Source organism: Patiria miniata, unplaced genomic scaffold (assembly GCF_015706575.1).
Source record: "Patiria miniata isolate m_02_andy unplaced genomic scaffold, ASM1570657v1 HiC_scaffold_23, whole genome shotgun sequence".
Classification (NCBI taxonomy): Eukaryota; Metazoa; Echinodermata; class Asteroidea; order Valvatida; family Asterinidae; genus Patiria; species Patiria miniata.
Window position 1 is genome coordinate 5,471,342 of NW_024037062.1, and position 14,641 is coordinate 5,485,982.

General features: G+C 39.4%; 1 protein-coding gene across 7 annotated transcripts in view; it reads left to right on the forward strand.

Annotated features, from left to right (window-relative positions):
* LOC119731248 (rap guanine nucleotide exchange factor 2-like) overlaps window positions 1-14,641 on the forward strand; it is an 81,199-nt gene that overhangs the window by 40,311 nt on the left and 26,247 nt on the right. For 5 of the 7 annotated variants that reach the window (XM_038204336.1, XM_038204339.1, XM_038204337.1 and 2 more), the window contains exons 7-13: window positions 1,580-1,633; window positions 3,686-3,955; window positions 11,183-11,255; window positions 11,722-11,858; window positions 12,634-12,719; window positions 13,764-13,882; window positions 14,361-14,461. In XM_038204336.1, coding sequence (XP_038060264.1) covers window positions 1,580-1,633; window positions 3,686-3,955; window positions 11,183-11,255; window positions 11,722-11,858; window positions 12,634-12,719; window positions 13,764-13,882; window positions 14,361-14,461 — 840 coding nt within the window. Of the gene's footprint in view, window positions 1-1,579; window positions 1,634-2,182; window positions 2,559-3,685; window positions 3,956-11,182; window positions 11,256-11,721; window positions 11,859-12,633; window positions 12,720-13,763; window positions 13,883-14,360; window positions 14,462-14,641 lie in introns of those variants that run through there. The other 2 variants (XM_038204340.1, XM_038204338.1) reach the window with 2 other exon arrangements.

Below are 14,641 nucleotides of genomic sequence, written 5' to 3' on the forward strand. Positions count from 1 at the left end.
AAAGGGTTCACAACATCTGGCCCATCTGGGCATCAAGCCAAAATAGAGTTTTTTACAATGAAAGGGCTTATGTAATGTAATTGTTTTTAATGCAATCCTTGAAAATGCACCTTTGTGTCCTAAAACTTATTTTAAATTTTCATTTTGCCATTTTTTAAGGGCATTTTGGTGTGTTTTTGGTTTTTATGCTAATGCAAATTTCCATATTCATGAGCAAAAGTGTGATGTCATTTCAGGTAGAAACTTTTCAGCACTAAAACATGCCAGAATTTCGGATATTTCGCTGTGGTAACTTTTCTTTTCTTTGGTGATTCGTTGTTTCGGTACATGACAGTAAGCCAATGAACAACGTTTTCTCACATAAATGTTTTCAATGAGCACATTTTGGGTTCAAAATTTAAATAAAAAATCTTAAGTGTGTCTTCCTGAAATGACATCACAGTAACAACACATCATTTGTCAGGAAAAGCATGGAAATGTTTAAATGTTTAAAAACAAAGTGCACTTTTAGAGAAAATTAACAAAACAAGGGGTGTAAAATAGATTTCATACCAAGAGGAGTAGAAATTTGCACAAAATGTGTTCCATATTAAGATTCATGTCATGGGCCCTTTAAAGGAAAGTCATTTTTTACTCTGCAGTACATTTTGTTTATTAACATTGGATTATCCAAGCAAATGTGAGCTGGAAGATATGCAAATGTACAATATGACACTGCAAAAGCTTACATATAGCGGTAGTGCTACCGGTATTTTCTGAAATGATGTGTCTACACTGTATCTAAAAATGCCAGAAAGTTAGAGTCAGGACTATGATTAGTTTGATCATTTTCATGCAAGTTTGAGTCAGGACTATGATTAGTTTGATCATTTTCATGCAAGTTTGAGTCAGGACTATGATTAGTTTGATCATTTTCAGCAAGTTTGAGTCAGGACTATGATTAGTTTGATCATTTTCATGCAAGTTTGAGTCAGGACTATGATTAGTTTGATCATTTTCATGCAAGTTTGAGTCAGGACTATGATTAGTTTGATCATTTTCAGCAAGTTTGAGTCAGGACTATGATTAGTTTGATCATTTTCATGCAAGTTTGAGTCAGGACTATGATTAGTTTGATCATTTTCATGCAAGTTTGAGTCAGGACTATGATTAGTTTGATCATTTTCATGCAAGTTTGAGTCAGGACTATGATTAGTTTGATCATTTTCATGCAAAGGATGGTGTGACTACTCTAGTTGACTAGTTGGAAGCGGAGCCCGGTTACCAAGAGCTGCGCGCATTTTAAAGCATAGCAGGGAGCCAGCATCAAGAAGTTTTGTGATGACGTTTTGACCATCATGTGACTAGAGACATTCCCAAGTTGGTATTAGTGCGCCTGGTCTTGTTCCAGGCGTAATACATGAATGAACAAACCACTAGTCGACTAATGGTCCTTGCCAGAAATTTGCTCTGCTGCTTGGCATCTTTTGAAAAGCATGATTTTTGTTTGGATACTCATTGCAAATTCCTCTTACTTTCTTTGTGCACTTTCACCCTGTCTCTCTGTGTGTTTGTGTTTTTTTCCTGTTTGTATGCACAGACTGCACTGCCATCCATCAGGTTGGAACGGACACAGTCATTGGACAGTGAAAAGGTTGGAACTATGAACCACGCCTTTGCTTTGCATGCATTTGCTTATAAATGCTGAATAACTGATGCTGCTTTGCTCTGATTTGATATGTGCTGAATAATTCATGCAATGTGTGTGTGGAGGTGCATGTACATTTACATGGGAGGACTCCCAAAAACCAATTTTGTTTGCAAATTTAGATATGATTTAAATACTAAACTCATTTCAAACAATAATTAAGTTATCAATGTCAAACTTGTTTTCTGTCAGCAGAAAGTTTTGAAACTTCATGCCCAAGGTGCTAGACGGAAGCCATGCATTCATGAATTCACGAGTGGGCAGATAATCTGTTTATAAAAGACTGTTCATGTTTGCAAGTTGTTTGAAGTGAAGCACCTTTTAAACAAGCAATGATGTGTGGGAGTAAGAGCTGTGAAGTGGATTTTGTGTTCTGGCCGGTCTAAATATAGAGACTTTGCATTTGTTTGTGTTGCAGCATTGTAAATTCCTTGACAGTGTGGATACTTAGGTTGCATATATAGGGAGTCACCTGGGGCATTGAGAAGGGTAGGATTAGTGCAAGGCTGTAGGGTGAGGGATTAGATGCTTAATCCCTGTCAGATCTGGCCTTTCATTCTCCAGTTGTAGTGGAGCACAAAAGCGTTTTGAGAGTGGTGGGGGTAGGAGTTGAAATGTGAATTTGTTCCGTGGGAAGATGACATACAATATTTACATAGTACTGGGGTACATGTTCGTCGCGTTTGTTGTATTGTGACTGAGTTAGAGTGGATGGTCTTTACACTCTAGACACACGAGCGATGTGTAGAGTTTGGATTGCTCGTCATTTGAGCTGAGATTGTCACAGCTTGGTGTGGTGTGGTGTGTTGGTGTGGACAGTGGCTGTGGACTTCAGAGTGAGAGACATGGTAATCATGGATCACTGAGTAAGGTGTGTAAAACCTGCTGCTTTATGTTCCTAGAAGCTAACATCTGTCATGTCATCTGTTTAGTTTATACACATGTACATGTGTACAGTGCAAGTACATGTACATGTACATGTAGTCACAGTGCAAGTTTGTGAAATTCAGTTATAGACAGAATGTATACAAAAGTACATTGTATTGTTTCATCGTACAATTTGTCTACATTTTATCATTCAGTTAAAACCCTAACCCTGTATGGTGTTTGGAAAATCGTATTAAATTCTGAGGATTCAGGACTGTTGGGGTTAAATGTTAATGCATACATACTCACACATGAAAGGACCTGTGCAGTGGTACCCAATTTGGGTTCATTAGACACCTGCATGTGCAGTGTATGCAGAATGTGCTGAGTTAGTGCATGCATGTAATTGACAAAAAGTCATCATTTTTTTCCCTGTCAGTAGTGTGTGAATTTTATTATTGAATTTCTTAACATACAGGTACCCGTGTATTTACGTGAAGTAGTGACCCTGCAAATGTTGTAACTTGTCTAGTAAATTTTAATTTCACGTGTAGGTTTTTGGTCAACATGAAGTACTGGTATGGTACATGTACATGTACAAAGCAGAATTGTAGCACACATTGCAATAATGTAGTATCGTTTTTATGTGATATTTGTAATATTAATGATGTGCACAATGGTACATAACTGTGTATATATATTGCAACATTAACTGCACCTGTTTTCATTAAAATCCATCAAATTTTGAGAATAATTGTACAGAACCATTATAAAGCCAAGCCACAAATACTTGACATTGGACTTGATGTGCCAGAGAACATGTACAAAGACTGACAATGAGTGTACAGTTGAGAATCTTTGAGGATTATGGACGAGTCTGCAAGGCATCAACAATGCCATGAGAGTTAGTTTGTTGCATTTAGTGCCTATCACTAACTTAAAAATCAGAAACGTGTAGGGTTGAACAAAGAACACACTGTACCAGAACTATTCAGCCCTATGTTGGCAGCCTCCCAGTTTGTCATTGTCTTTGTTCAGAGGGCAGGTAGACACCAGACAAACGTTAACATTGGTTATATCCTTTAGAAGCTCTTTGTTAAAAAAAGTCTTAATTTGTTTGCACATTTTCAGAAACACTCCAAGAAGACCATGGAGGACATCCCGACCCTCTTAAGTGACATGGACGACACTACTTCCGTGGGTCACCACCACCATCTCCCCGTGATGGCACCTTCCGCCTGCTACAGTGACCGTAGCTCCATCCACAGCAGCATGTCTAGCAGCTTCTCAGACCTGTACCAAGCTGGTAGTTGCAATGAGAATCCAGACCTAGACCTGACAGGATTGGTGGAAAGCACGGTGGACTCAGACGATGAGGATACAGTCAGTGAATCAGCCTCGGTGAGTCATGGGTCTCTCTGGTTCCATGGGTTGTCCTCCTTTTTTATGGGTTTACACTTTATGAAAGGGTGTCCACTTTGCACCGTTCCCATTAGTGATCATTACTTACCATTACTTTCACCATATGGATCTCTTCAGCTCTCTTTAAGAAACATTGTTAACCTCAGGAAACATTGCTGATACCCCAGAGGGATCAGTGCCGTACCTCTAGTGATCCTCATAGGGACCACTGTGGATCCCCAACAGAACTCACTGCTATTCCCCATAGAGCCACTGCTGACACCTTAACCCTAACTTTCCCTATCCTTTAAAGTCCTCCGGGTGGTTTTTGGAGGATTTTGGATGATTGAGGCCGCATGCATTTTGACACGCAGGGCTGTTGGAGGATTTTGAAGGATAGAGGCAGTGGGTGACCTTTATTTGAACATAAGTGCAAACCTTTGGAGGATTTTAGAGGATGGTTTCTGGCAAAAGGGACCAAGGTGGTTAAAGTTAAGGGACCTCAGGTTAACTTATCGGGGATCCCCGCTCTTCTCCTTTGGAACCTTTGTGTTCTCCAAAAGGAGCACTAATGCATGGTCTTCACAGATGGCGATTTCCATAGGGACCACTGCTGATCCTACTGATTGCCATTAGGACCAACATTGTTCTCCAAAGAGACAGTTTCTGAACTCAGACCACTGATGTTTCTCATTGTAACCAATAAGAAACTCAAACCACTGACCAACTGCTGATCCTTAATGGGTATATGAATTTGGCATCCCATAAAGCTCATCCACTGCTGCTCCCTGTATGGACTATTGTTCCAATAAGGAATCTCACTTGTGTCCTTTTTGCAACATTTTTTACCTAATGGGAACAACTTTTGTATCCCTTGGCAACCACAGTCACCATAGAAGGTTAACATTAAAATAGGCAAAAGACTAAGAGCCAAAGGTATGAACTGATATTTCATTCAGTCATCCAGTTTTTGTTTTGCTGAGTTATCACTAATGCCAGGTCGTCAGTGTCACATCCACACTGACAGTGCCATCTTAGGAAGGCAGAAGAGAAAGGGACCCTAACTTACTGCTGATACAAGTATCAAGCAAAACCAACTTGACCTTTAATGTGAAATTATAAATTTCCTTCAACTTGGCATTCATCATCATCGGTGCCCAGTCATCAGTGTCACACGCACTGACAGTTGCAGCTGAAGGAGGCCGGTGAAAAAGGGACCGTAAATGTGCTGATAGGTTACCCCGCCAATGACAAAGCCCTCAGGGGAAGTCACTGTCTTGCATTAGTGCGGAAGTTACAAGAGGAACCTCGCACTTCCTGTGAGAATAGGAGCGGGAGTTTTGGGGATTCATTCATCATGATGACATGTTATGGGCGATGGGTCATCTGCTATCCAGGTAGGGGGTTTGCAGCAACTTGCACATGCACCTCAGCAGGGCAGAACTATGAGACAATCTGTACTAGGAAATCAAAGATGTCAAACTTTGGTTAATGATCGCCGGTTTTGTTTGCAACGGATAAAGCTTTTGCAACACCAAAATAGTTGCTACCATGGATCTTGACTTTATCATGAATCGCTGGAGTTGGCCATGCGACCGTCGGCAGCTGATGGCAAGTATTCTCTGGAATAAAACATACAAACAAACAAAATTTAAAATGTGAGATTTTTAGTTGAGTGGAAAATCGGAAGATGATTGTGGTCTGATGTGGATTTGGGTTTGTAAGAAACTAAAGGCCTTTTTGTACTATCATCTCACCTATGTTGACATCAACACGGTTCGACCGTAAGTGAAACCGGGCCCCATCAAACATCAGTAGGCAAGGCATACCATGCACACTTTCACCGGTGTGCACATGCATCAGCTTCTACTTTCCGATTTTCTACCTGAGTACAGCCATTCCTAGTCCCGTCCATGGTTGGAATTCACTTCTTTATTAATGCTAGAATTGTGTAGCAACTGTGTTGGATTCGTACTAGTTGGAAACGGGTTGCCGAAATCTCTGTACATAAGGCCCATTAGAGGTTGGCTGCAGCTCACTTTAGCTTAGTTTATTTTTACTTTTTCATTATCAATATCAGTCTTGTCTAGTCACATGGCAAGCCATAGTACCGGTACCAGCTATAGTAAGGTTCCAGCATCACCTGGGTATTTCTTTGAAGCTGTTAATGTGACAAGTGTTGCATTCATATAGGGGGGGGGGGGGTACGGGGTACGGTACATGTACAAGAATCAATAGGGCATTTCATTGCACAGAGGAATGTGTTAAAGTGACAAGTGGGACATCAATGTTTCAGGATTAGCTATTAGTGGATGTCTCAGCTAGCAGGAAACTGTAAATGTGACAAATTGTAGAACATTTATATGTACATTAATGTGCTAAGATCATTTTAGGGGTATGTCTCAGCTAACACGAGAGACTGTTAATGTGACAACTAGTACATTTATGTTCCATTATTGGTTTAGAGATTTGTCTTTGCTGTCAAGATGCTGTTAATATGACAAATTGTGATTGATGCTGACCCTGGATATGATCATGGATGAACGTTTTGGCTTGGATGATCTTGTCCTCAATCCTATCCTGACCTGCGTTAAACCCGAATGCAGTCTAATCTAAACTACAATCTCATGATTTTCAGCTGCTAAAATGCAAATCACAGCTACATGTATTTGTATTTCTGCCCAGAGATACATTTTTTGAGAGACATGAAGTGTTTCTTTCACCAGAAACCGTGGCAAGTTGGTTAGTAGTCTCATTGTTTGGGTTTGTGATGTGCACGGCTGAGTTATAAAGACATTGATTCCATATTTGGCCATCTCAGATCCTCACAAAGACGTGATACATACAAGTATATGTACGTGTATACATGTAATCCTTACTGACAGGTTAAGGATGATCATATGGTCATTTTAGTCTCATGTTAGGATCTGGAGAAATTATGAGTCGGGCTTCAGCTACTTAAAAGATTACTTTACATTTTTTTTTCTTGTGGGGGGGGGTGTGCTATTTTTCTCAAGGCAATTTTAATGAGCTGTAAGTTACCAAAATTTTGTACTGCACAAAAAATAAATATGTTTACCAAAATACATGTATAAAAAATTAAACACCTTTTGTTTGATCAGTCACAGACAATCAAAAATTCCATCCTCTTCCCCTGCCGTGCCTTTTACACAGGCTAGTCACGAACAGTCAGGTCACATTTCTTGTAGGCACTGTGGCAGTCAAATTCCATCGACAGACAAAAGCAGGTGACTGAGAGGCACAGCTGGCTTATCAATCTCCGCATAATAGTCAAAGCGCAGTCAAAGCATAGCTATACTAGGTTTCATAACAATCACAACCAGTCAGCCCTGCTTTTTGAAGGCGGGAGCACTCAACTGTTAAAAACAGTCACTCTAAGTATTTTGAATGTTGGGCTGGTCTTGTTGAAATTGCTAGCCAGAGACGGAGGGTTTTAAAGTACATGTACACATATTTGAAAAGGTCACTTGAAAGGCCAATAACAGATACATGTATGGTGACTTTTTCTCATCATTGAGCAGTTCACATACACAATGCATTATGAAATTACAAAATGTACATGTATGCATTCGTACTAGTGAATCTTTTTGTCTTTGTCATTCAAAATGCACATTTGAGATTTGAAGGTTTGCATGGTGAAGGGTAATAATAAGATAAGTTGTTGCGGTAGCACCATGTGGCAAAATAGCTTTTTGGAAGGAACTTGGAAGGTTTAATCAAAATTAGAATAACTACCGGGTATACCAGTCATTTGTACATTATTAGTAACCTCCTATGGTATACTTGTAATTATCACAAATTATACAACACCTGAATAAATCCCAGTCATCTGATTGGTGGATCGTTGATCACATGTCATTGAATTATTCGTACCAACGCACGGCGCGCGCGTGGCGTGCAGCGCACAGTGCAATGGAAATTCTATTGCACTGTGAATAGAACTTCCATTGCACGTGTCGCTGCTGCTGGTGGTGGCGCTGTTTTAAATCGAGATAAATTGAATATGATTGTTCTTAACCTGTCGAACAGTTTGCATTAATATAGATATGACGAACTTGTCGCACTTTTAAACAGTTTTTAACCTGAATAAATTGGCTATTAAAAGTCAACCAATCAGATGACAAGGATTTATTCAGGTGTTATATAAAACAAATAATGAATGTTTCACGTTCGTGAAATGGAAAGAATAATTTCATTCGGTGACAGATGAAATGTTCCATTTTCGCCTCGTGGAATGGAACATGTCATCTGTCACCTCATGAAATTATTCTTACCATTGCGCTCACAAACATTCATTATTTGTATACTATCAAAATACATGTACCTGACCCCCACCTCTCTTAGTAGCTTTTGTTCAGGCTGGTCAGCAACTAAACCAAATCCCTCAGGATTACACCGTATAACTGCCAAAGCCTGTTTAAGTGGTTTGATAGATTGGTTGACCATTAATCCTGGTACAGGTTGTGTAGCAGCCATTTTGACCTGTCAGTTGTACCAATATGAGGCCAGCTTACAGACCTGTTCAAAATTGTACCCTGATGGATAATGATCCATAGGGTTACTAGTGACAGATTGTCACTGAGAGAGGGAGGGTTTTAACTTATATGTAAATCATAGTAATTATTATTTATATCAGGCTTCCAGCGGTAAAAGTAAATCAGCGTATTGCATGCTTTCATAAAAAGTTCCCGGATGACTGCAATGATAAAGTACCCGGTTGACTGCAATAACATTATTATTGCAGTCATCCGGGCATTTTCGCTGGTTCCCGCACGATCAAGAGCATAGAAAGTCACAGTTGTTAACCACTCAACAGAGCGTAGTGCGCGCGCGTACCTTCGAACACGGAACACGCCCTGCACATGCAGCGCTATATACGCGCACATAAGGCCAGGTATACGCGCACTGTTGTCAACAATATTACAGTGGCAGCTTCAAAAAGTTTGACGAAAAAGATGGAATGAGGACAGTGTCTTGAATTGTGTTTCTTGCGGATCAAGTCAGCCTGATATAAATAATAATAACATTGAATGGCTTTTTTTCGGTGGATACAAGAATATATTGCACTTGCTATGACAATATTGCACTCTTGTGCAATATTGTCATAGCTCATGCAATATATTCTTGTATCCACCGAAAAAAAAGCCATCCAATATTATATAATTATTTCATTCTTCATGTTCTTCCTCCTGATTACAAAACACTATTTGCAAGTACATGTACATGTAAGCAGGAATTTTTTTTTTTGAATAACAATAACCTGCTTGCTTGCACATAGACCGGGAGCTAGGATGAGTTTAATTAACAATTTAAGCACAAAAGGTTTGATGGTACCATATAGCAGGGATGCCATATAGCAGGGATCACACCCAAAGTCATTACAAATTATCAAATAAACCACAACATGAAACTGACTGCATTTATGTAGACTCTTGACAGGTGATATAATGTAAATATACTGCTACATGATACTAGAAGCCCTAAATCAGAAATATTTAATTGAAGTAGATTAAATTACTTTGAGTCAGTATGCATACTATTCTTCCCCTACCATGTACTTTAAACTGTAGCACCACAAAAGGGGAAAAATGCTATACCTTTAACTCGGGTCTTTACAGTGTATTGTAAAAGATATAGTTAACGAATGCAGAATTTGTGTTTTTACCACCAAAATGAACAGTTGGGCCTCGTTTGAATCAAGGTGCTTCCATAAATCGCCTAGAATTTAAGCCATGCCCACCAAATGGGTGACAGTACCTGGTGGTTAAACGTTAAAATGTTTTTATTTCATATACTACGCCAATTTGAAAGCATACATATGAAGAACACTGAATGCTGCAGATACAGTTGTTTTCTGGATTTTGTGCTCTGCCCCCACAGTGGGCAAATTTCAAAGTGGATCCCTCGGCCCATTTTCAATTCAACCAGGCCTGCAAATTTTCATGGTTTTGCCACGAAAATGCACGATATTTGTCACAATTGGATCAAACCACGCGTATACACCACCCCTTTACACATTTAGGCCACGCTCACAAACTGGGCGGAAAATATGAATTTTTAAAATGCTAATGTTTTATGTCATGTCCAAATTTATTTCAAGGCATGGAAAAAGAAGGAAAATGAAAGTATAATACACTTCTGAGTTTTTATTCCTTTCACGCACTTTCAAAAAAAAATCAAGCTCCGCCCCCAAATCGGCAGGTTTCAAGGTGGGTCCACTTCTTAAAATGATTCTCAGACCGTTTTGGATCTGCACGCCGTCTTTCATGCTCTTATCACAAATTTTGGCACGGTTTGGGCAAAAATAATTGGCCTAAGCAGCTCCACTATTGACCAGGATATATACATGTACATTTGTTTAAGTCCTATCCTTGTTGTTTAAGTTCGCTTTGTTTAAGTTATGTTATTGTTGTTTTTTGACTTGTATAGTTTTCTGAAGAAGAGCAGTTTTACTGTCTCGAAACGTCGATTAAATCCACTCCAGCCAGCAATACATTGGTTCTGTGTCACCCTCTCTTTTTTGCTATAGGAAACATATATAAATACAATCTTTAAATCATTCTTACGTGTAAGTAACTTAATCCGACTTTTGTCCGTTCTTAAGTAGCATTTTTGGTATCAGGGGGCAATCTCAACACTTAAGTCCAAAAACGGCGCTTGTGCACAACATGTTAATTAAACTCGAAATTTTGGGCACTTGACCATGGTCCCCTGACCCCCATCCGACCTAGGGCAACTTAAGAATGGCCATTTCGGAACTACCTCCCGACGTGCAATCGATTGGTACCATCAAACCTTTTGTGCTCAAATTGTTAATTAAACTCAACCTAGCTCCCGGTCTAACAGTGTAGTTGTGGAGGTCCACAAAGTGACTTGTCTTGAATTGGTTCCGTTGTTAGTCTGGCATGGAGATATTGGAATCAATGTAAAACCCCTCCATGTTAAGATCTACATGCAGTTCTTTCTGGGGCTGCCTTTCCCAAACATTCCCACTTTCTTAATTATTTCAACAAATAGCAAAGTGATCAGAATTTTTTTAAATCAGGTCCCCCAAAGTATGAAAATTTACTCCCTTACACAATTCGTACTCCAAATATAAATTTAAAGACTGATAATAAAAAAGAAGGGTACCTAAGTGTTTCTACTGTTAGGTGTTACTGTATTGTTGAATATTTGTACTTTCTTTTTCCATATGTGCATAACCAGACGCTTGTAGTCCGAGACTTTGTCCGAGATTGCTTGGAGAAGGATCCCATGGACAGGACAGAGGATGATATAGGTATGCTATGGAGGGCCACAAATAATACTACATTCTTTGTTTTTATGTCAGATATCGTTTTTTCCCCCTTTGAAACCATGAGGTGTTGTGTTGCACTCTTGTTAATAATGAACAAGTTTGATGCCCCAAGTGGTTTACTTGAATGGACAATTTGTAAGACAATTTTTCTAAGAAGATCCTTTCCAGGACTAAACGCTAATGATACATTTGTGATGTGTTCAGCAAGATAGATAAACAACATACCGTACTTAAAGTTTCTTCAGGTTTCCAAAGGAAACAAAACTCAGACAATTAGCAAAGGAAATCAGCATCCCCTAGTGAGTGTCCGCCATCTTTGCTGGTGTGTGATCTTGTTGCTGTGTCTAGTCCCCATAGTGTTATTACTTCAATTATAAATACTGTGAAAGTTTGCGATAATTGTAAGTTTTGACAGTTTGTGATTGATGACTCGTCTTATCTGATGCAGAAATCCTACTGGATTTTATGCGTCACCTACCAGCCTTTGCCAACATGACAATGTCAGTACGCCGGGCGTTATGTGCCGTCATGGTGTTCGCTGTGGTTGCCAAGGCAGGCACCATTGTCATGAAGAATGAGGAAGAGGTGAGCATGTTTGATACACACATGATTGACCTGGAAAAAAATAGTTTTGTTATTAAATAGTTCAACAATTTCCTCATGCCAGTGAAATCATGATAAAGATTAAACAATATTGTTTCATGATTTTCAATTCTGGAGAAAGCCTTGGCTGAATATGCAGGACTACCTGTAAATATTGGTTTCAAAGAAATAGTTGCTACAGATATTCTTTAAAAAATATTTGACACAATGCATTAGTGATTAGTGGTTTGCAGAGCCCATCAAAGCCATGAGGGATTACAGTCCCTGTCCTACTATATATCTTAAGTTAGTCTGAGTTGGATGAAATCCACCCCTGGAATTTACAGTCACCAGAAAAAGAGGTTTGTTTCATACAAGGGAAAGCCCAGTGGCCATTTCTCACCGTGCCCTTCTCACCTCTGGTTTGCAATGACCCAGTTTCCAGTTTCTTGCCAAAAAAACCCACAAATGGTAGCAATATGTAAAAATGCATTCTTTCCACAGTCATGAAGCACAGGCATGCAGGTATTTCAATTTTGCAAGGTTGGACCTGATATGAATGACCCTTTTTTGTCGATTACTGCCTTTTCATCCTTACTTACTGCCTAGTGTTGGATTCTTTTTCAAGAGAAGATGCCGTGGGAGTTATTGTTAAGAGTGAACCAATTTAATGGAAAAAAATGAGCTTTGTCATGGCATCTTACAAAATGCCCAAGGGCATTATTATTAATTGTACAATGTAATAGGGTTATTTGTCTTCCTTTTCTTTGTTTTGTAGTTGGATTCCTGGTCTGTCATTCTTAATGGCCATGTTGAAGTGACTAAATCTGATGGCAGCATAGACCAGCTGCATCTTGGAGATAGGTAGGAAATGTACCAGTGTTGGATATTGCAATGGTAAATGTTCAGAAGTGTATTTACATGGATGTGCAGTGTGTGGAAAGCATACCTATATCATTTTAATATTGGTCTTCAAATAAAACGAAAAAGCAAAGAGATATTCAGGTTGCTTAAACCATTGCTATGATGTCACACTATTGTTAAAAGTGTGGATTTGGATCTATGAATCTGTTACACTGGTCACAAAGTATGGATTCGGAATGACGAATCTTTAGTAAAGTGTGGATTCGGATTTACGAATCCACACTTTGAACACGTCGGACAATTGTTCTCCATAATGAGCATAATTGGACCGTCTGCGTGAAAATTTGCTTTCCGAAAATTACCAATGCAACTTCACTGTCAGATTCTCCGCCGTCACTGCAAAATCTACTTTAAGTCAGAAAGAAATCGTCGTTTGAACTATCCATTTTGACGTAAGGAGCCTATACACACAAAATGACATGGTTGTACGGGCGTGGCGATACAGATGCTAAACGCGCCAGGAAAAAATGATGCAACCTGCCGCCACTTCCGCGCTTGTGTACAAAGTCTATGGAGAGTCATTTCAAGTATTTCCTAACAAATTTGGAAACATTTCTCAGTCCCAGATTCATGTGTCTTATCATCATATTTGCAACGAATGACCTTCATTGAGATGATATATAAAAAAAAAAGTGGCGTCAGGTTGCAACATCTTTCCAATACTTCTGTTGACGCAATACTTCTGTTGACGCAATGGTTTAAGTCGAAGAATACACTCGCAAGTATGAATTCTTAATTTACGAATTCACACTTTCTCGTGTATTCTCCTTAACATAGTCAGTCACCCGTAGTGGTGGTCTCAATTTTTAAACAGAGCATTGTTTCTGAAATGTTTCATTACAACATCGCAAATTTTCAGCTTCTAGTAGGTCAGCATAAACATCAATAAGTGATAGATTATTAGTGTCAAATGTGCAGAGTTTTGAATCTTTTTCTCCTGTCCAAAACAAATCTGTCTATTTTTCTTTCTTTCTTTTTTGACAGTTTTGGTGTCAAGCCAACTTTAGAGACCCAGTTTCATGTTGGTGTCATGAAAACGACCATCGATGATTGTCAGTTTGTCTGCATTGCTCAAGATCATTACTACAGAATACTGACGCAGGGTGAGTGTTACGCTGTGATCACAGTTGTGAATGGTGGCTCTGTGTTGTGGAGGTCAGTGTGGTGCCTGACCTTGGGGTCCATATTTGGGTCAGTAGAGATCAAGCTCAATCACGGATTGTTGATTGACTAATGGTTAAGCTGTGACATGTGTTGTGCCTGTGCCCTAAGATTAAAGTGCTAACAACTCAACCAACAATGGTCGTCACAAACTTCACAATCCTGGCTCTCTAATACTCATTGCAGTAGGCATGACTATTAATAACCATTGATACCAAACCCTGGTAGGCTATAGTCCCACATACTCAACTAGACTAATCCAACCATTGCTGACTAGCATAAGTTCACTGATCAACCTTGGTCGGGTCTTGGATACCAGTTTGATTTCTTACACCAATGGCATGGAGCTGCTTAATTGTCGGTATGAAACTGTTGTGATAAATTGATTCTTCTTAACGCTCTTGGGAATGTCTCTTACAGGAGAGGAGAATATACGCCGCATTGAGGAGAATGGACAAGTAGTCATGATAACGGAACACAGGGTACTAGATGACAGAAGGCAGGGCCATATACTAATTAAGGTAAAGATTGTTATACCCCATCCCACCTCAACGTAATGTGCCCTCTGTCAATTACACAAACTTTCGTTCGTATCAGCAAAAAAAGCCAATCTTGTTTGGTCACAGCATGAAATAGTTGAAATGCACTAAGGTGTCCATGGCCCGAAAAAAACTAGGAAAAAGTCATGGATGTTGTTGTTC